At 38.9% G+C, this 26,926-nt stretch overlaps 1 protein-coding gene across 1 annotated transcript in view; it reads left to right on the forward strand.

Annotated features, from left to right (window-relative positions):
• Window positions 1–69: 69 nt before the first annotated feature.
• Window positions 70–26,926, forward strand: part of LOC145983616 (uncharacterized) — a 113,520-nt gene continuing 86,663 nt past the window's right edge. The window contains exons 1-2 of the mRNA XM_083116679.1: window positions 70–135; window positions 13,665–13,742. Coding sequence (XP_082972805.1) covers window positions 13,674–13,742 — 69 coding nt within the window. The 5' untranslated portion in view covers window positions 70–135; window positions 13,665–13,673. The remainder of the gene's footprint in view (window positions 136–13,664; window positions 13,743–26,926) is intronic.

Raw genomic sequence — 26,926 nt, forward strand, 5'->3', positions numbered from 1 at the left:
GTTTGTAATTTAACAGAGTTTGGACGAACTGCGCAGGCACAAATGCTGAAAACAATCGATATAATCGATTATTAACACAAATCTTAAATCAGTCGTTGCCATGGAAACAAAATCAATAAGGAACGTTTGAGTGAGGTAAGCACGTTATCTCTTGGTTTTTAAAATATTATCTATTAACGTTGCATGCATTGAAAGTTATCGGGAATAATCGTTATTTACGTTGCAAAGTATTGTTTCTCGTAAGATATATTGTGTATTTGGCAGGTAAAATTTGAGAGGAAGAAATGAGCTATACATGGAAAGTTTATGTATGAGTAAGCAATAAGCGACAAAAATGCTGTATTCCTCCTATGCAATTGAGAATAACACTTTTTTTACACGTTTATACATTTCAACATCGCATATATATATATATAAGTAAAGTAGTTCATCGGTGCGATTGTGTATGTCGACGTCCTATTTCTCGATTCCTCCCTATGGTAAATGCATTTTATCTCATGATTCTGAAATTATCTAATGCGAAGGCCAGATGATGAAATGTCATTATGCTCCTGAGAACACTTCATCAAGCAAGACCTGGAGGTCACGGCAGTCAGGAGGGAAGGTTCAACCGTTACCATCGACCTCCCCTGTCAATAATTTGGCGTCTCCTTTCAAGTTAAAAAAAACAAAAAAAAACAAGAAAGCTCGTTATTTTCTTTGTTTCTACAGAAATAAGGTTCATCTACTTAGTATTCAAATTGAATAACCAAAAGTAAAAACTGCATCAAATCTTTAAAGATATTGTATAAAATAGAGGTGAACTGTCAGCCACAAAATGAAGAGAATTAATGGTTCCACAGTTTTCAAAATTACAAAAATTGTAGTTTTGTGTGAGAAGTCACAGAACATGAACTTATTAGTAAAATTTCCGTAATATATTTTTAACGATGCATGTAAAAGTAGCTACAACTGCCTTCCGGCAAAATCAGTGTGCAGGGTGTGTTATATAAGGGTTCGGCATATAGTGGTTCAGACTACACCTCATACTGTAGGTCCAGTCCTATGCATCAATCGAAATCACCAAATTATGCATTTATTAATAAGATAAACTACCCATGTATAATGGACAAAAAATGTTATTTTTCATTTTCGTATTTGCAATTTGTTATAAATTATGTAGCATTTTCAGACTAGCCTATATCAGTAAGAATTAAGTATATTGTCAGGGTTTTCTATTTGATACACATCATCACTAAACATAAAATATTTCAAGTGATACACAGCATCCTGTCTAACCATAGGACTTACACTGGAAGGCAGGGAACATCCACTAGATACTTAAAACTATCTTACTACTATTATTGGGTGCTTCCATGAATGCTCAACATTAGAGCAAAGTGAGGTAGTTCGATTGATTTGTTGTTTTAAAACCACTTTATGCACAGGAAGGCTAATCCGGAAACAAAGTGAGGTAGCTGGACCATTGAAGATACTTCCTATCATACAAGTTGGCAATTGCTACTTCAACCACCAAGGTTTTCTCCTCCTATCTGCAGTCAATGTAGCTGCCAGTATATATTTTGTGGATGATCAATGCCACATATTGTGAAACAAAAGGTCCCAGTTTCGAATCCTGGTCATGGCATGGGTATATCATGGTGCTTGACCCATCATAAATGTCATCAGTTCATCATCCATTATTCATTCTCATTGTCATCACAACTAAATGCAAGAGGTAGCACAGTTAATTAAAATGATAAAAAGATAGCTAGAAATGGATATCTTGCAATTTGTTTTAATCATAAGCAGATCATCCACTGTGTTAATGCCTAAGCAATATGTTCACATTTGTTTTTCCCTGTAAGCAACCATTTTAGCTGATGCCTGGTATGCAAACTAGTGTGGTCATCTGTGCAACATTTTGAGTGTGTTGCAAGGTCATATCATGATGTGATAAGCTGAAGTAAGTCTTGAAGCTTTGCTGGTGATGAATGATGAAAATATTCTTTTGGGCTATCAATGAAGTGAGTTGTGGAATTCAACTGGTCAATAGCCTAAGAAAATATTTTAAAATATGACGAGTAGTTTTGTATTTTGCCAATAACCTGCCATTTCAATTAATGCTGCTTTTATGTGCTTTTGAAAGTAGGTTAGGACATTCATATTTAATGTCACTGATATTTATTTATTTATATATTTTGAACAGATTAAAGTAGTTACATTGGATTGCTTCAGTTGATATGAACTTTTCTTGCTCTCCAAATGTTTTTGTCTTCCGTGCTTCCATATGCATCATAGACACAACTCCTCACCACATGGTTAATGCTCTTACCAAACTACATGAATGCTGACTTCATCTCTAGGGCGGATCATATTTGCTTTTGTATTTTCCATTTATGCAAGATATCCATTTATGTTTTCTACATTATAGTTCAGTTTTCTTTGCAATTCTGCAGATTGTATTTTTTGAATGAAAATATCATTTCTCTATTAAGCATGCATGCGCAGAATGGTTGTAGGGCCTTCCCAATGGCACAGTGGTAGCGTCGTTGCCTTGTAATCAAGGGGTCCTGGGTTCGATACCCGGTGGAGGCACAAGTGGTTTGGATCCCACTTTAAACTGTCGGTCCAGTCCCGATTAGCCTAACTGTGCATAAAGTGGACTTAATACAACATATCAATCAATCAATCAAGCAGAATGGTTGTGTCAAGTTTCATTGCCTTAATATTCCCCCATATCTTACATGGACATGGCATTTTTCAAACCCAACATAATCATAATTTTTCCTTTTTTATGCACTACAACTTAAGTATTGGATATTTTGCACATCTGAACCACATCTTGTATGGGTCTCCCAGATGACGCAGTGGTGGTGCTGTTGCCTTGCAATCAAGGGGTCCTGGGTTCTATAACCTGTGGAAGCACATAGTGGTTTGGATCTCACTTTAAACTGTTGGTTCAGTCCCAAAGAGCCTTACTGTGCATAAAGTGGACTTAAGACACTAACTCAGTTAATCAAATCAACCACATCTCATGATTTTTTTCCTATCCTAGATGCTCTTCATTTGTCAACAACCTCAGTATTTTCTCATTATAATTTCGATTTGATCTACAAAATGAGTCCCCTACAATTATATTTATTGATTGATTGACAGACTGACTACCTTACTATTAAAACAGTTTAGCAGAGTCAAAGGCCATTAATGGGACATATGAAATCAAATGTTATTTTTGATAGTTTATTGTTGAAACACAGCAAAGAGATCTTTTAGTTATATAACATTTTAACTTTCAACAATAGTAAATTTTCCAACAACAAATCTTGTGTATAGGGAGTGTGGGGGTAACGCCCCACACTTCTTCATGGCATGGTGCTAATCACAGGGGAGCACTTTACCTTTTTTTTTTTTACAAATCTTGTGTAGCATATCACATATATATCTGATTAACATTAATCATTCTTGTTCCAAATATAAGCACACTTTAAATAGGCCAAAATAAATGTACCAGAATCAGATTGTGTTTCTAATTGTGTTTTAGGGTTGGTTCAATTTTCAATATTGTTCTTAAATGGAAAATATCTTATCAATCAGCAATTTGGAAGGGAAATTTTAAATCTAAATGAATGCAAATGGACAGGACTAGGCAATATCAGATAATCTGAAATAACTGTCTTCGTAATAATAGCATTAACATACAATGAACAAATAGTGCTCAAACAAAACTACTTAACTAACTCATGTAAGATAAATAAATGTATCATTAAATTAAACTTAAATATATCAATACTACCAGTACAGACAATTACTTCCGAAGACCGATTCCACCAGTTCAAGGTAAATTGCATGAGCCAAACCCAACTGCTGTCATAGTAAAAGAGAGAGCTCTGCACCCAACATGAATGACTTCCCTTCCCACAGTCACATGAGCTGTGATGTATTAGAGTCCAGCACAGATATTTCTGCCGTGCGATGCGCGACACAACTCAAGAAGCAGTGTTGCTAATGGAGCAGATAGAAAAATCGCTGCAGTGCGCCGATGCACAGTTGTTACGTACAACAAGGAAATTAGAGAATTCAGGTCTATCTAACGTTGAGTTTTAAACGTCATGCATTATACCAGGACTAGGATTAATATGTACTAACAAGTGGCTTTGTATATAGCTACATACATATGGACTAAAAATTCGCAAAATATGAACTAACAGATACGTAAAATTACCAAAAATGCTGCAAAGAAGACTTCTTCATACGATTCCTTATTTGAGTGATTTCAAACAAAATAAAAAAAAAAATATTATTTTTCATTGCATTAATGCACTGGTGGCGTTCTAACTGTTCAATCCAAAACCCGTATATGCTGGTACGGAACTGCAACGACAGATAACAACATGCCAACGTGTTAAACCGCAACAATTGCACCACAACACTCCTCCTCAAGCAGTATTATTATTTCCTCTCTGTGATTGGCGAAAGTCGGTTGCCTTTGTTCTACATTTACAAACGATGCCGGCTTCCACAACAATAACAAGTACATATACTGCCACTAGACGATAAGCTGCGCGGCTTTTTCTTTTGCTATGAACCAGGGCTGGCGCTAGTCATTTTGCCTCCCTGGGCGGTGGCAGTAGATGCCGCTCCATTTCGACCCCCCCCCCCCCGCCATTACGCAGCAACGGGAAATTGAAAATCAATATATTCCTAAGTAAAACATCAAAATATAAAATAAATAATGAGACTTCTTATGCTATTTCAATACTATTAAGCGCAAAAAAATATCTCGTTCGGCCACAGTTTTCAATAGGCTTATTTTTTTATTCTCTTCAAATTTTGCTGCCCTGGCCGGTTGCATGGTTCGCCCTCCCCTTCCGCCGGCCCTGCTATGAACTTGGTCACCCATCAAAGCATGGCAATTTTAACACAGAAAACAATATGCATCGCATTAAGCAGCAAAAATTACAGCCTCCTCTTCCTCCACCTAAATCCCATCTTTCGCAGCGAAAGTCGCAAACTCTCTTGACTTCCCGCAAAATGTATGTCCGTCTGTAATTTGACATGCAACTTTTTGAATGTTGGCACTTCATTTTCACGCAGAGCGCCTACGGATAAGATTTTCATCGAAAGCGTCCACTGACGATTTGGTCGCTGGTCTTTGTCGTTCTTTCCCGGGAGTGTGGAATGATGTGGAGGGGCCTTCTGACATCTCAAGAGATTGTCTTTCGTTCATGATAGCCCTGATTGTTTGTTCAGGAACTCCAGTCGCAGCCGCTGGTCTCTTGCCAAAATGCTGTATTGGGGTGCTAACACCTTCACTGGCTTCCTCCTTCATGAACTCGTGCACGTTGCTTAGGATTTCCCGAGCTTGGCTATGCAAGGTTTTTGATTTCAACTTTGACAGAACTGGAGACATTATGGAATTTAATGTTCATTAACAGACACACACTTTCACATACACACACGCAATACACGTACACAACGTCAAACCGGTAAAATACTTAGTATAAAATAAAAATATGGTGCTTCCAATCCAACAAAACTCACCGTCATTTTACCTGCCTTTCCCCTTCCGTAACAGAAATAGTGCTTCATTATTACAGTTGGCAACACTAGTTACTAGCTAGCCAATAAACATGCACTGCATAAAAGAAGCAAGCACTACGCCGTGCTATATTGCCACATTACCGTCCCTGCCGAACGGTGTGAACCGCGAGCTGGAGCGCTATTCAATTGTTTTCAATGATGTTTGCGCGAGTGTGTCCAGGAATGGAATGACAATATGGCAACAATAGCGAAGGTTTTTGAGCAGGGTAGAACATGTGATACTAAGAGAGAGGGAGACGAAACGAAAATTGGTATCTACGCAACGGCAAATTTATGTGTGTTGTACTCTACTTACCCCCAAAAGGAAACAAACGACTAACAACTATCACACAAACTGATTCATATTCTTTTGCAGGCAAGGAATAGAGTTACACATTCAATTTTCTTCTTTAATGTCTTTCAAATCTTTAATTATTTCACTTTCCCATCATTTCTTAGGCTTGCCTTATGTTCTTGTTCTAAGTGGTTTCCATTTATGGATTTCTTATTATTTTGTTCAGTTCTTCATTAGTTTGTATTCACCAAGTGCCATCAGGTTCTTTGAGATGTCCACATATTCTTCTTAAGATTTTCCTTACAAGTATTAAGAGTTTCTGTTTGCAAATGTCTTTGAGTCTACAGGTTTCACATAAACATCTTACTACAGGTTTTATTTTGGTATGATAAAGTCTCAAATTAGCTGATTTAGATATTATTAATTTCTTCTTTAGTTGTGTTCCTTTACTACTGATCCAAGTTATTTGTGATTGCCTCCCCCATGGTGCAGTGGTTGCGTAGTTGCCTTGTAATCAAGGGGTCCCGGGTTCGATACCCGGTGGAGGCACAAGTGGTTCGGACCCCACTTTAAACTGTAGGTCCAGTCCCGATTAGCCATACTGTGCATAAAGTGGACTTAAAACACCAACTCAACAACAACAACAACAACAACCAAGATATTTGAAAGATCTCAATTGCTCTCTTCCTTCTTTGTTTTAAATTAGTTCTTCTAATCTATTTTTACCTATTACACATCTAAGATATTTCATCTCATGCATGTTAATTATGAGACCTATTTAGAAAGCTTCACTTTTCAGTGGATTAAATTTTTCTATTAATGTTTTTTTGTCCCTGCTCTTAAAATGATATCATTGACATATGCGATACTCTAGTTAATATATTTCCTATTACTTCCATATGTTTCAATACAGAGTCTATTAAACAACACTGCAGATAGAGGATCGCCTTGCTTGACTAATTAGTTTCTATTTTCAGTTCTTCACTTAGTCCACTGGTTATTTTAACTTTTGCTTTAAGGATAATATGATGCTATTCAACAGCCAAAATCCTTCTGAAACCAAAGTAGCTGGATTTTAATAATTCAAGGGTGCTGAAAGGTCAATTAGCTCTAGTTGTGAAGATTTTGAAGGAAGCCATTATCAATAGGTTAAAAATCCTACTGTTTTAATTGTCAGTAATATATGTCGTCAAGAAAATTGAAAAAGTTCCTGTTTTTTGCTGATTCCTAAGACATTAGTTAGGCTGTCTTTCTGCTGATATATGATAGTAACATAGTACCTTGGAAAGCACAAATTTATTCAAACAGCAACTGCTATCTGTCGCTTGTTACTACCAACCACAGATTGAAATACTAATAATATTTATTATTGGAATGTTGTGGGGAAGTTACTGTGTGGCCTTGTGCAGGCCAGGTGGTGTAGTTGCAATCATGGCCTCTCCCATCTTTTGCTAACTGAGGTGTTGGCAGATTGGGGTAAAAGATGGATGATCGCTACCCGGAAGCAGTCGTTAAAAGGGATGTTCTGATAGTTGGTATGGAGGGCGAGAGTGAAGTCCAGGTTGTGGATGGAGGAGAGGTGGTTATTGATTCTGAGATTGAGGGCAGTTGATGTTTCCCCCAGGTAAAAGTAATCACAGATGTTGTAGGTGAGGATGTAGATAAGGTTTCAGGTGTGGGAGCTTCCTTTGGAATGGAGGGTGAATTTGCCAGTGGCAGTGTGAACATGGAGGGTGTGAGAGGTGATGAAGATGGGGCAGGTTTTGCACCTAGGATGGTTGCATTGGTGGGCAGGGGGATGTTGGTTTTGTGGAGACTGAGTGTTGTAGACCAGGATGTTTTGAATGTTGGGGGAGCATTTGAAAACAACTCTGGGCTTGTCGGGAAAGATGTTTCTGGTTTCGGGATCACTGTGGAGAATGGAAAGGAGGGAGTAGAGTGTGTGTTTGATTTTGTTGAGGTGCGAGTGATATTGGGGGACAAGTACGGGAGAGTTGGTGGTGGTGTAAAAGGCAGCTTGGGATATTTGTTTGGTGACCAGGGTGGAGGGATGTCCAGGGCTTGGTGTATGCGGAGGTTGTAATTCTGATGGGAGGTGGGTGAAGTTTTGAGGCACTGTCCCCTGAAGACCAGGGAGAATGGAATGGCTTTCTTGGTGTGGAACTTGTGGGAGCTGGAGGAGTTTAGGTATTGCATGTGGTTTGTGGGTATTATGTGGATTGAGGTTTTCAGATGTTCTTCATTGATGTGCACGTCTACATTCAGGAAGGTGATCTGGTTGGGGGAGTGAGTCCAGATTAACTTTATGGAACAGAAGTGGTTGAGTTGGTCCAGGAAAGCTGATTGGAATCGTTCTCCATGTGTCCAGAGCATGAAGATGTTGTTGAAGCAGAGCCAGATGAGGGGTTTGGTCTCCAAGAAGTCTTGTTCAAGTTTACTCATGAAAAGATTTTCATAGGATGGGGCCATTCTGGTACCCATGGCTGTACCTTAAATCTGTAGGAAATGTTGGTTCTCAAAAGTGAATTTGTTACATGTGAGTTCAAGGTGGGCTAGGTGGATGAGGAAGTTGGTGCTGGAGTTGTGAGGTTTGGGTCTGTTTTCAAGGTAGAATTCCGTGGAACAGAGGCTGTGCGAGTGAGGTATGTTGGTGTAAAGGGAAGTGACGTCATTGATAGCAAGGATGGTGTTTGGGGGCAATGGTGGAAGGATGCTGATTTTCTGGAGTAAGTTGTTGGTGTAATGGAGGTAGCAAAGCAGAGCTTCGATCCAGACCTGGCAACTCTGCAGGTGTCTAACTTTTGGTTCCACCTTTTCTTCTTCTACTGATGATGTAGCCCATCTCTGATTTTTTTTTCTTTTTCTACCATCTAGTGATTGTTTCCTTTTTCCTTTTCCCACTTTAAACTTTAGGTCCAGTCTCAATTAGCCTATCTGAGCATAAATTGGACTTGAAAACATCAAAATTATATGTATATATAATTGTGTGTGTTTGTGTTCACTGAGTGCTCACAGAATTGCGACCACCTACCTAATACTTTGTTGGTCCACCTTTGGTTCGGCAAACAGCCTAGACACAACATGGCATGGATTCCACGAGGTGCCAACTGACAATGGTGCAGGGTGCATGGTTTGAGGAGCTTGTTCCACAATATTCTACAGATGCTCTATGGGTTTAAGATTGGGTGGAGTTAGGCGGCTTACAATTCTTCTACAATTCATACGCTGCATCTCTGTGGAATGTTCCTTGAACCAAGCAAGTACAGTCCCGCCTCTGTGGCACTGTGCATTTTTGTCCTGGGAAATGCTGTCACCGTGTGGGTAGATGTGGCACCTTCCAATACACAACGGATGTCACACGGTGGTCCATACACACCAGCCTATGCCAACAGAAGCAACCCCCACCATACTGCCACCCTCACCCACCTGTACAGAACTATTCATGCAGGATGGGTCCATAGCCTCGTACTGTTGGCACCACATATGCACACACCCCTCACAGTGCTGTAGCAAGAAATGATTCATTGGACCAACACAACCTTTTCCAATCATCTATGGTCCAATTGGTGTTCTCATGCACCCAAGCAAGACAAAGTTGACGGTGACAGTGTGTGCTGTACAGTTGTGTGGAATATGGGTATTGTGTATCCACTATTGTATTGGTCCCATAAGTCCCACATGCTGATGGTGTGTTCGGTTGTCACAAGCCGTTTTGGCGTTTTGTACGCCATTGCAATTCTGCCTCTTGGTGGTCATTGCCCTGTTTTCTTGCCACACTCTGTACACCTTCACTGCACTGGAAGGAGCTCATCCGACCAGTGTCGCTGTCTGTGTTATTGTCACACCTGATGCTTGGGCACCCACAATTATGCCCTTTTGGAAAGATGTTAAATCCAGACCACCTCCCATTGTAACATATGTTTTGCGACTAACATGTAGTGTTGTGTCTATACATTCACCAGAATACTTCCAGTGTCATGTGATCAGTGCAGCTCCTGGACCGTACCTTGTTGTTTTTGGGGAGGAGGTCGCAATTCAGTGAACACTCAGAATACACACACACACACACACACACACACACACACACACACAGCTACATGTTGCAAGAGAAAGGTTATAGATTACAAATGTTTACGTATTTTAATCAGTCTTTACTGCATGGTGGGTGGGTGAAGTATGGAGGGAAGGGAAAAGCGATTATTGGGTGGCTAGGTTGAGTTGGGGGGGATATAGTGGCATGCATGCCTTTCCCATAATCTATGGTTTGATTTGGTTTGAGTTGGTATTTTAAGTCTACTTTATGCACAGTAAGGCTAATTGAGACTGAACCTACAGTTTAAAGTGGTTTCTGAACCACTATGTACCTCCACCGGGTATCAAACCTGGGACCCCTTGATTACAAGGCGACAATGCTACCACTGTGTCATCAGGGAGGCCTCATCCTCTGTGGGAGAAAGTGGCAATGTATGGGGGTAAATGGTAGATTATGGCCACATGGTAACCGTTTGTTGAAGATGGTCTTGTGGCTATTGATGTGGGTGGTGACAGTGAGATTGGAGTTTTGGGTTGAGTATCGGTTGTTTTTTGATTCTAAGTTTGGGGGAGGGGGATGGGGTAGAAGTCAAGACTATTAGAAGGAAGGCTGGGGCCATACCTGATCATGTGGTCCTTGACGTCAGGCGTGACATCCACGGGCGGACAGATCGCTCCGCGCCATGGTTTCGCAGCGGAATCAATGCAGAAATTATGAATAAAAAAGAGCCGTCATTATGCCCAGAAGCTAGCTGGGACTGAATATACAGGTTCACTTATGATCCGAGATAATGTATGTCTTCAGAATTGGATTATACAGCTATTAACATATGTATTGAATCGGTAGTTTTTAGGTCGTCACATTTCTCTCTGAAACCTAAAGTTTCATGTAAAATTGAAGTTAATATGCCTGGTCATGCATTTTGTTAAATAAAGAAAGACAGAAAGCCAAAATTATGGATACGTTGACTATGTAAAAGAAAACAACTTCATCTATTGCTCTCTTAACTTCTTCAAATTTGGTGACTTTGCTTCGACTATTGATATTTATTTCATCATTAATTTTCCTTATTCAGATTACAGTTGTGAGTCTTATGAATCTTTGAACTACACAGGGAGGAATGTGAGGAAGTTCCTTGTGTATTATGTCACAAACACTGTAAACAAATTTCGACTGAATGAAAACTTGAGACACACACACACACACACACACACACACATATATATATATATATATATATATATATATATATATATATATATATATATATATATATATATATATATATATATATATATAATCAGTGGGATGTGGAACAGGGGTGCCCACAGGCGGGTATGTGAAAGCTGGTTGCATCCACTTAACTTTGGGGGGGGGGGGCGATTGTGATGAAAATTTGACTGAATAAATAATAGAACAATGGAGGACGGAAGTTGAACTACGTTGTTATTTAAGCATCACTCGTATATAAATAGCAAGTTGTGTATTTCCAAGGGAATTATAACAGTTACTATGTATTATTAGTGCTGTTAACGAGACTAGACACGAGAAGAGATGGAATTTTCACTAGACGAGACATACCAGTGTCGCCTCTCGGAACCACGGTATATCTATTTGAGGTGCACCATATCCAGCTATTACATATTAAACCTTAAATTTTTATCATGAATTCTGATGTGGAATTACCCTTGGTTGGGGAAGTTTCCAACTCTATAGTAAGGAAATTGAGCACTAGGATGGGAGATAGCCAAGTCTTGACTATGAATTACTGTTGCGCTTAGACTGTTGTGGGAATTTTGGTATGGCGATTGAGAATTGGATTATTTGGAGGAGGTCGAGATTTAACTCTTCAATACCAACAGTGAACCTAAAATTCACATAGGAATTTTGGTGGGGCAGGATATTAAATTGGGGGTATATGCTTGCAGTTTTTATGTTACTATACTCGTGAGAGCCTTTATTATAAATTACAATATTATTATTTTTTATTCTAATAATTATAACCCAATTGAAGTGTATGGTAACCTGATGTTGTGTAATGAGACTACTGGTGTCGCAATCCACTAACAAGTCTCGTTAGATGCGATGTGTTCAGTTGTCACCCGCTGTTTTTATTTTTTCATCGGAGATTACGACACGTCGCAACACCTCACTGAAGGCATTGTAAACTGCAACACCTCACAACCCACCAGGGTGGGAAATCATTGAAAACTGGTGAGGGGGAGAAACTTCTTAACCTAAAACTCCCCCTCCCCACAAACATATGTGTGAATTATACGATGTACATATTTGCAATGTTATTAAAAGTAAAAATAAATTACTCAATTAAAATAATTATTATGATTATTAATTAGAAATTAATTTGTTACTTTCATACATATCAGATAGTGTAAAGCAGCTAACTAATTCCTTTACTAACCGGTTAAAGATGTTAATAAATTATGGCAGTTGAAGTGGTTTTATTATGTGTAAGTTTTTGTTTAGTTTGTGCACTATGTTAATATAAATCAATTAGATTTCATAGTTATTATTGTTTTGCATTCTTGTTTTACTTTTATTGTGCGTATTGATGTAGATTTGTTAGTGATCTCTTGAGAGAGAAAGCATTCAACACTCACAGCCACACTAATTTGTGTGTGTTTTCGATATTATTCTTAGTAAAGTATATTTGAAATTAAAAGTAATTGCTTATCTTTTCTTTGTTATAACAAAAACTGCCCCCCCCCCCCGGGAAATTTTTGGTGTGGGAATTTTTGAGGCCAAGATTATTGGTGGGGGGGAATCCCCCTCGTCCACTCCAGGATTTCGCACCCTGAACCCAACAATCCAGAAATACAAGAAAAAAGGAGCAAAAGGAACAAAACAGATCAGCCTTTCCACGTTTCTTTCCGTATGGGGTAAAGACTCAGCTGGGGTTTTGTCTGCCCATGACGTCACACCCGCAGCAGTCGCGAAAAGAGGCGTGTCTGACCCCAGCCTTTCCTTCTAGTAGTCTTGGGTAGAAGTTACTCCAAGGTAGAACTTACCAGAGGTTTGGCATATGAGGTTGGAGGAGTGGCAGGTGCTCTTTGGGTGAAGGGTGAACTCATCAGTGGTGGCATGAATCTGGAGGGATGGGGAGGTGATGAATATAGGGAAGGTCTTGCACCTTTGGGCTGCAGGGTGTGAAGTGTTAGGGCTTGGTGTATTTTGGACCAATATGTTCTTGAGGTTTGGGGGATGCCACTGGAAGACAACCCATAGTTTGTCCCGAAATATATCTCTAGTGTCAGGATCACTGTGAAGGATGGGATTGATCTAGTGGAGTATATGTTTTATTTTCAAAAGTGAGGGTGGTATCGGGTGATCAGAAGAAGGTTTGTTTTGGGTTGTTTTTTTGGTGCAGGTGTGGGGGGTGGCTCTGGTGATTTGTTTGTTGATGAGGGTGGAAGGATAGTCACGGTTGATTAGGGCTTGGTGCAGGCCTAGGTTATAAATTTGGCAGGAGGAGGGGGATGAGTTGAGAGCTAGGGAGAACGGAATGGTTTTCTTGGTGTTATTACCTATTTGTACTTTTTCTTCAATTTTCTAATAGCATACTTTAGCCCAAACCTGTGCATAGTGTTTTCTTATTTACTGTATATTCTTCTTTATTCACTCTTATCTGCAAGTCTTATTACGTTTCTTGTAATTTTCTCACTGCAATTACTTCATCTTCACTAATGGTGCAAAATTTGACTAAATTTATTCTAAAATGAAATACCTCTGATATTCCATTGCATTTTAAACTTGCAGGTGACAGTCATGTTTCCAGTTGGAAAAGCAAGGACTAACAGAGAAAGCCCAAAAAAATGCGACCACTTGGAACATCAGGTTTGTGAAAATTTTTTGTGTTCATTTTATAATTGCTTTACATGATATTTGTTTAATTAGGCTAATCATGACTGGACTGCAGTTTTAAGTGTGATCTGAGCTGCCGGGATGTGCACCCACTGGCAATGATTGATTTCAAGAAGACAGGCTTAACCTTAACACTTTCAGTAAGTTGTATGCACAATATTTCTTATGGACCTCTCCAATGGCAAAGAGGTAACGTTGTCACCTTATCCTTGTCCTTAACGTTGTCAAGGAATCCTAGCTTCGATAACCAGTGGAGTCACATAGTGTTTCATATCCCATTCTAAACTGTAGGTCCAGTCCCAATTAGTCTATCTGTGCATAAAATTTAGTTAAAAACTCAAAACCCAAACGATGTTTCTTATGCACAAAACATACTCACTAGCATCCCCACATAGTATAGTGTTTTTAACACATATGGCAGAAAGTGTATGAGGTATTTAGGTGGATTTATTTGAACATAAATCTTTGCCCAACCACAGTGCTTAAATATAGCCACAAAAGCAGGTGGGGACTTAGTTCTGTGGCTCAGATCAGCTTTAAAATTGAAATGTTAGGTGGGGGGATGTTTCCTCATGCCTTTAAGAAAAGCTGGGGGAATGTTCTTTACAATATTTTAATTTTTTTTTTCTTCCCTCCCACCGACACACACACTCTTCGTGAACTACTTCAGATCCCAATTTTAAAGTCTTAAGTCCATCTGTGAATAACATATTTGTGCATCAAATGTGCTTAAGACAAAATTTTAGCTTTTGTCGTGTTATCTTGCATAATTGTTTTTAAGTAGGTCTATTTTTCTCCTTGTTCTCAGCTTCTTTCTCAAAATGAAAAATAACAATTGGATGTGGGGATGTTAACGAGAGTAGATTTAAATCATAGTTGACAAAGTCTTGTCCCACATGTGATAAGTTTTTCATTATTCTTGGTTTCATATTGAGTTGTTAATGTTTGTGTTAGTCTTAGTCTTGATCTTGTCTTGATTTATAAACACTCATTCGTATCAATATCAAAGGTTATTTCTTGATCTCTCTCTTTTTTTAACCCCTAGTCGACACACCTGGGTCCTAGGGACCTCATGGTAATTTATTTTGCCTTTCATTACGAAGTGATTGGCAGCAATGACGTGACTGGCTCAGTAGTCTCCTAGCCCTTTGTTCTTTTGAGCCAGTGGAGTTGTTAACATTGTGAGGGTACTAAATATGCCAAAAGCAACTAATATTGGGTCCCCAGGACCCAGGTGTGTCATTAGTGTTACTTTTTGTGTTAACATGATTTTTACATCGCCCAAGCTAAATCGATGATTGTGAATGAAAAATACATCCTTGCAATCTTGAATGATTCCCTAACAGATATTGATGGATTTCAGTGGTGCTGATAATGAATATGAGATTAGCAAACATGAATGAGATAAAGGGGAAAGCATAGAAGAAGATGGTAATATAGGTGAATATGCTAAGGTATAAGAAGAAGCTGTAGAAGAAGCTGAATATGGCAGTAAGACTGACAAATCTAATTTCTTTTATGACAAAAACTGGTATACATTGCCTAAATGGTTTTTAAAAGTGAAGAAAGTTGCCTAGAGAAAGGTAGTATACCAGCGCTCTCACCGTGGCTTTGGTCAAACTGTAGTTGTGTTATTTCCCTATTTTTTTTATAATTAATATAATTAGTGTTTAATTACTGGCACATTAGGGAAACTGGGTCCGTGATCATCTAACCCACCCTCGATTTCGCAAGGAATTGTTTTTTCTTATGAACATTATGTGTTGCTAAGTGTGGTGAAAGAAATTCTGGAGTGCAGAAAAAAGTATTTAGTACTGTACAGCCTTTTATAGTTGAGATATAGTCGTTCGAAGTTGCGAGGTGGAAGTTTACTTGCGGCCATGTTAGTATCGTATCACTCGTACTAAATGTCACGGAAATTGCTGTCAAAATTTCCCGCCGATTCCAGGCTCCACCCCTGGGGTAATTAACCTGCCACCTGCAACCGCTATCCTGGCAACACCTCCGCTTTGGTCCGCTCCCCTCCGGTTACCCACCTGTCTCTATAGAGTTATTTTGGAAGGCATATTAGAAACTGGCCAAACCACCTGCCCCCAACACTATTTTCCGCACTGACACATGAAGGTAAAAAAAAAATTAAGGCTAAAATTTAACCTCAGAAGTTAACTTACCTCTTTCTCCCAAGACCAGTCACTGAATTGCGGGTCGAAATTAAATTTCAAAGTCCAAAAGAGAAGTAAGTCGTATGTCAATAGTCTTTCTTGTCCTTTTCCACAGAATACTACCCTCTTCTTCCGTTCCATAATAAAAATAAGAATTCGCAAATTATCCCATCCCACAAGTCATTCAGAAAATACAACCCTCCCCTTTATGGCCTGCAGTTGCCAAAAAACATGTGCACTATGTTCCATAAGATAACGTACACACCCTGAGTATCACACATCAATTGTAATGTCTGAAATGTCCAACCCGCCAATACATCACAATAACATATCGTAAATTATCCCATTCCACAAGTCAATCAGAAGAAGAAAAAAAGAATATGTAGACATGCGCCTGTGAATCCATGACGCACAGCCATGATGGAAGCCCTGGAAAATTGTATGAACGTTACATAGGTAAGGAATTTAAATATTAAAAAATGTAAGTTTCATTGCATGTAGAACTCGAAAACTTACTTTCAGCTCCAGAATTTCTTTCTTCAAGCTTAGCAACACATAATCTTCATATGAAAAAAATGTCCTTGCAAAATTGAGGGTGGGTTATATGACCATGAAGCCCCTGTGACCAAGCTTTCTATTATATTTTTATGTACATACAAATTTGGATGACCCAAGATGACCACAGACCCATCACAGGCACCCAGGTGTGTCTTAAGTGTGAATTTTTAGGTGTATCGACTAAGGGTTAAAGCTATTTCATTTAGTTTACGTTGCTTTTCTCCCTTCCTCTTACATCAAATTTCAAAGAAAAGGATGAATTATGACCCAATGAAACAGTTGTTAGGACAAACACAATTATTTACACCCATGCCTTATCCTGGGTGCGAACCTGGAATCTCTTGGTTTGCAGTGCATTATGATGACTACTCTTCTATGGAGGCCTTGCTCTCATCTCGAGTTTCAAAATATAAAATATGTAGCATGCCACTGCACAAACATTTGGAGTGTATACTGGTTTTTCAGGCAAACATTTTTCTTCAAATAATAATTTAAGCTTGGGGCCTTGTTTCAACACTGAAAATCTTTGAGAAATGAATTTCCATTATTAATGTATGCAATTATTCTGCACAGGTACACAATTGCCACCAATGCACAGTGGTCCAGAATGCCGAAACAAACAACAAAACTCAGGATCTCACTATTTGACCCCTATGTCAATACAAATGTGTAAGATTAGCATCTTTAAGGAGATATTGACACTTTGGGTCCACACAATTTACATGAGATTGACTATTTTGATTTTTATACAAAATGTATAATTTTGATCCATTTCAATACACACACAGTAATACTAAAGGATACACTTGGAAGACTGAAAGACATTCCCAGAAATAGATTAAATAATAAAAATGATGATGATAATAATAATAATAGTGAAAAGTATAATTAAAATCAATTTATACACAATAAATTTTTATCGCCACGAAAACAGACTTCTAATCAAATCACTTTCAAGAAAAAGTGAGGTATTTCAAGGCATTAAATCGTAGCATACACGTTCGATTAAGAAATATTGACCCTGGCAGACCTTGTCAGCTCCTGCTCAGAAATGTGTTGGGTAAGCCTTTCACAGGAAATGGTAAGAACACTGGCCTTTGGCAAGAGGCGACGAGAGGCCAAGCGAGGGTTTAAATAGGTGCGCATGAGATCGACACGAGGTCTTTTTAATCTGGAATCATCGGAGAAGCAGGAGCTACTGGTCTTATTTCTAAACCGGAGAGGGTAAGCTAGTCTACACCCTTATCTGCCATTCGCATTGCTTACTTCAGTCTAAACCGAATTATGAGTTTATTTTAATGATAAGTTAGATATTTGTACCTGCCTGTTCAGGGCTGTCTCTACCATCAATAGTACTAATCGGGAGGGGCAAGTTACATCCCTATTTAAGATCCCCGCGTTCATGTTGGAACGCTACGTGGTGGATTGATGCGGTCCTTTTTATTTTCTTTTGGAAATGAAAAGCGTCATGCCTTGTTTTCTTAAACAGACATGAAAATTGAAAGGATAGGCATCGTAGTGGAGTTGCGGGATTTTTTTTTGTTTATATAATTTGAAATAAACGAAAATTGAAAGGATAGGCATCGCTACGTATTGGAGTTGCGGATCTTTTCATTTATATAATTCGAAAAAAATGAAAATTGAAATTTGTTAAATAGTGACATGTCAGAATTGTTTTTTTCTCTGCGAATCTTTATTTTTGGGGCAAGCTTCGTAGTACGCAGCTTTAATGTTAATGATGGTTAATGTCGATACTCGGCTTTAATTCAGAGTCCTTTCCCACCACACCCACCCAATAGGCTAATCACCCGCTGCATTAAAGCACATTACAATGCGGAGGAAACGAAAATAGAATGTTTATTTTAGTAGCCACGGGCAATAAGGCAACAGCTCTGCACCCTTGCTTCATTGCTGTTTTCCGCGTCGGGGCGATGTGGCATAAGGTACGTCCGTCATTCCGCGTGCCGGAAGGTTCGATGTCGGACATTCGAGTGTCATATTCCGCTCAGAATTTGGCCAGCCCGGGCACGTCTACCGACGAGCCCTTGTAATTTCGCTCCTAGTAACGCCGTGGTTCGCTCGAACCCGGTACCTTTGGTCAGGCCCTGATGGCTATGACAGAACTACCACCTGGGAAATTTTCATAAATTCACAGGATTTTATCTAAATTTTGAAAGTGGCATTTGATTTTGATGACCCTTGTCCTTGCAGTAGTCTCTTGAAATACAATTTGGTATTTTTTTTACATGAATTTAGTGCGTGACTTATGATAGTTCGGCTATAAACGATATGACTCAATCACATCACACCATGGTGTGTGTACTTAGTGGGTCACAGCAGAGAGTATTGCTGAAGTCAATTGTGTTTTTAATTAATTAAAGTCCTTTAAAGTTTCAATTTTATTTTTATTTATAAACAGACCATAACTTGTTAATGATCCGAAAAGTAACGCCAGTTGTGTTTATGTGTTTTAAGTTTAAACTGTTAAAGATTATCACAAGGAGGATATTTAATTTTATCACGTATAGTTTTGAAATGTGTATAATATATATTCACTAATTCCAATACCTTTTCTTTTCCTTCTTCCTTTAAATGTGCTTTGTTTGCAAATGTGAGTTCCTTAGACTTATTTTTCCTGCCAAAGTTCTTAGTTTATCACTTTTTATTTCTGTCACTTCTTTCTTCAAAACTGACACTCTGCTTTTGAAAATGCTTAGAGTAGAAGAAAATACAACTACAAAAAATCAATTTTTTGAATGCCAAATGAAATTATTTTAAAGAAATTTATATTCTATTTTGTGACAATTTTCATATCGTTAAAATACTTTTCTGCAGAAACGCAACACATAAAAGGTTAATGTTCTTTGCACAATCTTTAGTGATACTATTGTCAATATTTATAGAATCTAACATGAATGAAACAAATGCTTAATTTGATCATTCCTATCTTCATCAAATTTTTCATGAAGGATATTTTGTGGATTGGCACACCATCACCATTATTAACCCATAAGGACACATGAATGGGTAATAATGGCCCAAAAATTTTGAAATATTTTTCCATCTTTACCAATGCATGCTTGAAGCAACTTTTCTCAGTACCTTTCCAGTAAACCTTTCAGAATGTCATGACCTTGAATCAGCTGTTAGGCTTCCTTAGTTTCCTTCACTGGGCCATAGAAACACTGCCTGTGTAAATTTCACCATTCATGTGCTCCTGTATTTCCGTTTGGTATTTAAGCATGTTCTTTTTTCATGTTTATCAATTTTGAAATAGAATAAAAATGATCAAAATTAATACAATTAGTTTAACCAATAAAGGTATATTAGGTAGGATGTTGATGAAAGTACGGTGGTGGTAGGGGGTGTTGTGGGTGTTTGGATAAATCACTGTTACACTGCACTAGTGCTATATGTATTAAGCATCAGCTGATAGCAAAATTGGAGACCTTCCATTCCACAACTCGCACAGATGTGTTCGCATTTGATTCGGGGTTGCCAGCTGACCAATTAAAAGTGGACCACACTTTCACAATTATGTTAAATTTGTCAAAAGTAGCAAAAATTTTCTCCTGTACCATTTTCTTCTTCTTCTTATTTTTTTTTCTATTTCCCCTTTAGCCTCATAGCACCAGTGTTGCCTCTATCTGCTCCTAACATCTCTCCAATTCCTTTGCCATCCTCTTCATTTCTCTTATTCCTTTTCCTTTCTTTTGTCCTATTTTTTCTTTTCCTTTTTTGAATGTCTTTTAGGGTCCTCTGTTCTAGCTTCCATTAATTGTTTTGCTGTTCTATCTTCGTCCATTCTTACCACATGTCCAAACCATTTCAGTTGTATTTGTGTCAGTTTCTCTTCTATTGGCTTCTGATTTAATTCTTCTCTGATTCTTTCATTATGTACTCTATCTCTTCTTGATTTACCAACTATTCTATGTAAGCATTTCATCTCTACTGTCCTTATTTGTCTTACTTCTCTTCCTCTTACTGAACAGCTTTCACTTCTGTACAGTAAAATTGGTTCGACTGCTGTTTATACACTTGTAGTTTAGTTTTGGTATCTATTTCCCTTTTTCCAAAAATGGTCTAGTTTAGTTGGTAGTATGCATTGTGAAATTTCCTTACTCTGTTCATCATTTCATCTTATATTCTTCCTGCCTCATTTATGATTATTCCCAGATACTCATATCTTTGTGTCTGCTCCAGATCTATTCCATCACATATTTTTTATGTGTACTCTTTCTATAACCTCTTCCATTCTTCCTTAGCCTTTAACACTTCTGCCCATTCTACAGTCGCTTCCTGTAGCTTGTTCTCTGTATATGCTATTAGTATTATGTCATCTGCATATACTGATGCTTGGCAATGTATCAGTCTCACATTCCAATTACCCACTTTTGTTCTTGCTGTTCATCTTTTGCATATCTTTAGACCTTCATCCATAAATAGTATAAAGAGTATTTGGTTCAAGCTATCTCCCTGTTTCACTCCTTTCTCCATCTTAAATATCAGTGAAGGCACATGCTGGTTCGGATCCCACTTTAAACTGTAGATTCAGTACCAACTAACCTTGCTGTGCATAAAGCGGACTTAAAATACCAACTCAATCAATCAGTCAATCAAATTCAATCATCTTAAATGTGTCTGATATCTTTCCATCCAATCATGTTATTCGATCTACTCTTACATACATTGATTTTATTACTCAAATGAGTTTTCCTGGGATTTTTCTTTTCTCTAATTTTGCCCATATTTCTTCACTGTTTTAGTCGCTTGGCTTGTGAGAGGTACTGGGATTGTTGCCCGGTGCCTCCACCATTTAGTCTCTCACCCCTGAGATACAGTCACTGGCTAGAGGCATAGAGAACATGTTCGTTTCCAGCCTCCAGCTTTGCTCACACCTATTATCTCAGGGCGATAGAAACGGCACTGGGAGATTGGCAGATACACAATAAAAATAATGTCTCGTTCCACACATTTAATTCTAGGAAGTATATTCGAAGGGATTGTATCCCATAAGGCAATTACCACTCACTCACCTTGCTCAGCCATAAACCTCGTCGTGTCGACTCCAGATCGATACATTCCAATTGTACACTTTACGGTTGACAGTCAATGGTAGCAATAAGAGCACTGAGATGCATGACCCCCGAGTTGACGCAACGCTCCTGTGAAGTTGGAGCACACATATATTATGCTTAGCAAGGGTCTTGCATGCATCATTCTTGTCCTACCGTCTACACTGTGCACAGAGTCGAAATAAGCTTTTAGATCCAAAAATGCTAAGTTCATATTTTTTCTTATTTTTTCTAAGTATTTGTCACATATTGATTGGATGGAATATATGTGATCTTGTGTGTGTGTCTCAGAACAAAAAAGCAGTCTGTTCTTCTTCCATCTCATCTTCCAATATTCTTGAGTACACTTTAAGTGCCACCATGGATGGACATATTGCATGATAGTTTTTGCAGTTGGTTGAGTCTCCTTTCTTATACAATGGTATAATAATGTTCTTTTCCCATTCTACTGGTAATTTCTCTTCTCTCCAGATCTTCTGATCAGAGAGCTGCACATCAGCCAAATTCGCTTACTACACCCGCTTGGCTGGCGATCTGCGAGGCCTGGGTTTTGAACCGTCAAGCATCGAAAGCCCATGGGTACCTCCATGCCTTGCAAGACCCATCTAACGCTCATTCCGGTTTTGCACCGTCTGCAGATACACGAGTCATGCAGTCACTGTTCACAATTAATACACTGGTGTCCAAAACTTAATCATGGAACATGCATACCCATTTTACTCATACATAGGAGTTTGAAGCAAAGATGGAGGGCCCTTTGGAGATCCGGCAGCATTTTTGGTGGAGGTCTCCTCTCCACAACATGTCTGCCTAAAACATCCCACACAGGATATTGGGTTGAGGTCTGAGAAGTATGTATGCCACTCCATTCGATGGATATCTTCTTCCTCAAGGAGGTCGGCCACAACTGCTTTACCATGGGGATGAGCATTATCATGCATAAAAATGAAATTTGGACCTAAGCTACAGCTCCATGGAACAGGCTAACATGATGGAGGATGATATCATTGAATACCTTTCACGTGTCACCGATCCTCATTCCAGTAGCTGCAACTCACTATGTCCATTTACCACAATGCCAGCCCAGACCATGATTCCCCTGATACAATTATTGTCCCTTTCCACAACATTTTCTTGCTTGTACTGTGTCCCAGGTTCATGCCTGATGTACTGATGTCCAGAATCAGACATCAGACTTAACCAGCTTTCATCTGTGATTAGAAATCTACTCATTCTTCAGCTTTCCAAGTACAGTGTTCTCGACACATCGCAAATAAGGCTGTACACATTTAAAAGATTTATGTGCATACAGCCCTACCTCATTCAACCGTCTTGCTACAGTTTGATGCGATACGCGTGTCCCTGTACTGGCAAACAGGTTATAACATCACATAATGGTCTTCACCTATTGTTGTCTTTCATGGGCAATCTCCCCCAGTACATCTAAAGGCATATCCAGTTGTACTGTACCTTCTCCACAATTGTGACACAATGCTGTGATCAATTCCTAATTCATTATCGACACTGGTCACAGTTTGCCCTTCTTCTACTTTTCCAACAATCCGACCATGATCAAACTCACTTAGATGATGTCTTTGAGCCATGTGCACAATAAGCACAAGTACACAAGCACAGTTAGTCCATAAGGCCTCACAAAACCAACGAGACTCCTGTTTGTACTCTCACACTATGACTCTCGACTTTGCACTCACCGATGTTACTGACATTTAGGATGGGTTCTTCACTGACAGGGTAGATAGATAAGTCCTTAGACTTCTCAGTGGATCACATATTTGTGTAATCTATAGTCTTTGTGACATGTATGTTGAGAAAGTCACTTTCGTGCTTAAGTTTTGGACACCAGTGTAGATTCTAAACTGTTCAAGGAGTAGTTGAAATGTTCATCACGTTTATTAATTTGAAATTGCAGAGATTTAGTCTGTGGTAGAAAACATTTTTGTATCACTCACACCCAGTGGCGGTGATTGGGTTCCAAAACTAGGGAGGGCAAGGTGCAAAAAGGGGGGGAGGGCAAGTACAGTTTAATTTCCCTTGGTACATAAGGTTAGCATGGTGGAAAAGTAAAGTGACAAAAAGTGGGGGGAGGGGGGGCAAGTACAGTTTAATTTCCCTTGGTACATAAGGTTAGCGTGGTGGAAAAGTAAAGTGGCAAAAAGTGGGGAGGGCAACTGCCCCTTCTCGCCCCCAACACCTAATCGCCACCACTGATGCCACCTGTAAAGGAGTACGAACCAAGTTTCGCAAAAAGTGCCATCGTAAATATTTTGGAACTTTGTGTGACTGGTGGTTGTTCTATATTAAACATTTGGGGGGGGGGGCCTCCCCTATGGTGCAGTGGAAGCATCATTGCCTTGTAATCAAGGGGTTCCAGGTTTGATACCCGGTGGAGGCACATGGTGGTTTGGATCCCACTTAAAACTGTAGGTCCAGTCATGATTAGCCTCACTGTGCTTAAAGTGAACTTAAAACATCAAATAAATAAATCAATCAATTAAACAGATTTTCTCTCTGGTGTAATTTTGTCAATTCAATATCTGAATTAGTTGCTCAAGGTATCCCCCCCTGAACACTAAAGCACGATGATCCATAAAATGGAACCTGAAATCAGAATTTGCATTACAAGAGGTTTTTGCATATTGTCATCTCTTTCAACGAATCGTCATTCGCTCATGTTTTTTTGCGAGTTATCTAGTTCTACAAACCACATATAGTAACACAATGCAAAATATAATTGTTAGTTTGCATCTTCAGATGGGTGCAAATAGCGGGCAATGCTATTTACACATTTCATCAAACAAACGATGTAAAAATGAAACTGAGAGAAGATATATGATTTCAAAACCAGAAAAGTGACATAAAATGAACAAAACACACAAACCTATTTCAAGACTTTCAAAACAAATTTGGAAAATATGTGGTAGTCGGTTTGACATAATAATGAAACTAATTTGAGAAGTTACAAAATCTTAGAGTTATACTACAGTGGCATAGCAACATATAGCAATGCTCTGGGTGAGATTAGAATGCAAGGCCTCATCCGTTCTTTAAATTTGAAATCTCAATGTGAACAGCTGGCAGCTGACGAGAAGAGCGCTGGCAGAAGAGGTGTGATGTACTGCCAGGCGACTCCACTCTTTCGCGTGGGGGAGATGCTCTTCCGCCAGACCTCTTCTCATCAGCTTGCCTGTTAAACTTCACGCGCAGGAGCAGGCTGGCCTTGGAAAGATATGCTTTCGGCTGTTGAGTTTTAAACTGAGGTTATTAAAGGAAATGTGGTAATTATCACTATATATAGCAGATGTAAACATTGTATTTTCACTGAGAAATCTATGTGATTAATCGATGCATTTACAAATTGCAAATAGAAAAAGCAGACCTCCGTGCGGGATTGGTGAGCGTAGCAAGTTACAACACCAGGGGTCCTGGGTTTGAATCCCTGGAAAGACATGGATATTATTTTCATTTGTCTCTTCACCCATTTCATTATATCATCAACCATCATCATCATTGCGATTAGCCCAAGAGACATGAAAGCTATGTAAAATAAAAAATAACAAATAATAATGACAAATAGTAAAATAATAGAAATAGCATTGAAAAATAATAATTGGTTAATTTACCACATTTAAGGCAAAGGTTGTGCCAATTCGTCATCCTCTTCGACCTCAGAGTCTGAGAAAATGTCACTGTCTGCACCTCTAAAAGAATCAATGTCTCCACTTCGTTCTCCACCAATCCATTCGTTTTCCAATATTCCTTTTCCAGTTTTTCTCCGTGTTCGCAATACCCTTTCCAGTCGTCTTGATTGCAATATTCAATGCCCTTAACCGTATGTTCCTGCAGTTAGGATATTAATAGCGAACCGGTCACATTTTGATCCCGTACATATTTTTTTACTTTGGATCATGCTAATTCTATGGCATTCAGGTCGCACGCATACAGTGGTAGACGAAGCACTGTATGGCCATACTGCTGTAAAGTTCTGTCCACACGGAAAGTTTTTCCTGTGGTTTGTTAGCCTGTATTAAATTGTACAGTTGTACTTTCCTCATATTTTCATCAAACAGAAAATTGTGTGATGATAGCCAAGCTGTCATGTCAGATTTCAGGCTATATCCTGAGGGAACCTTATCTACCTGTATGGTGTGATAAGGGGCGTTGTCTATGACAACAATGGACCAATTGGGTAAATTTGGGATTAGTGTCTCTTTCAGCCACTTTTCAAAGTTAGTGCAGTTAATTTGGCCTTGATAGTCACCTGTGGAGCAACCTGCTTTGTATATGAGGCTCACATTGGGAATGACCCTGTCACTGCACCCCACATGCAGGATGGTAAGCCTATGTGCTGAACTTGTATTATATACTACACCAAAAATATCACTGGACTGCCAACACTTGTGTGATATTATGTTATTATCCACAGCTGTTTCATCTACGTACTCAATTGGTTGATTCTCTTGGCGAAAACGTTTTATAGCCCGTAAATAATTACTTCGCCATGACACAATATCAAGTCTTTCCATTAAGTTCTTTCTCTTGTTCTTAAACCTTTTCCACTGAAATCTGACCTTTTTCATCAAAGGTCACGAGGAATCCACCTTCCAAGGAAAATGATTTTTTTTTTTTTTTTGTTGAACAGCTGACAAAATTTTATGGCCTATCGGTACATTTTTGTTGCAATAAATATCGCGAATTAAGTTTCTGATTACGCTAATGTCAAAATCATCAACGCAGACATTTCTATGTGGTGGCCTTTTTCTAATCTTTCCGGGGGACACTAGTTTCCTCATTGCCGACCAGGCATTCCTCTCCTGCAACTCCTTTCGAATTCACCTTATGGTCATCTCTGACAGCCCTGTTGCTACAGAGCCTTGTGCTCTGCATAATTGACACCAAATACTGTTTCTCTCTCGATTCCCGATCACAGAAATAAATGACTTTGCTCACAATTTCACCCCCTTCACTGTGCACAGTGGCACCTCTCTTCCTCACACTGGCCATAAAACACCAAAACAAGGAAAAAGCAAAAAAAGAAAAATTAACTTCCATGCGGTTCTCACGGACAATGACCCGCCAAGAAGAAAACAAGACTTCCTTCTCCCCGAACACCCCTAAATTCTGCAAATGAACCTGACCCTCCCTTTCCCTCTGTGCCTCATCTCCCTTCATTCAGCGATCTTCTTGTCAGCTGTCGGCTGTACACAGTCATCAGGGAAACGTCAACAAATTATCAAATTTATAGAATAGCCTTATAATAATAATAATAAATTTCTGACGAAAATTATATTTAATAGTATGCAACAGAGAAATTTTCAATTGGCAGAGCTACAGTAATACACTG

This window comes from Lepisma saccharinum, chromosome 2 (genome assembly GCF_977018435.1).
Source record: "Lepisma saccharinum chromosome 2, izLepSacc3.1, whole genome shotgun sequence".
NCBI lineage: Eukaryota > Metazoa > Arthropoda > Insecta > Zygentoma > Lepismatidae > Lepisma > Lepisma saccharinum.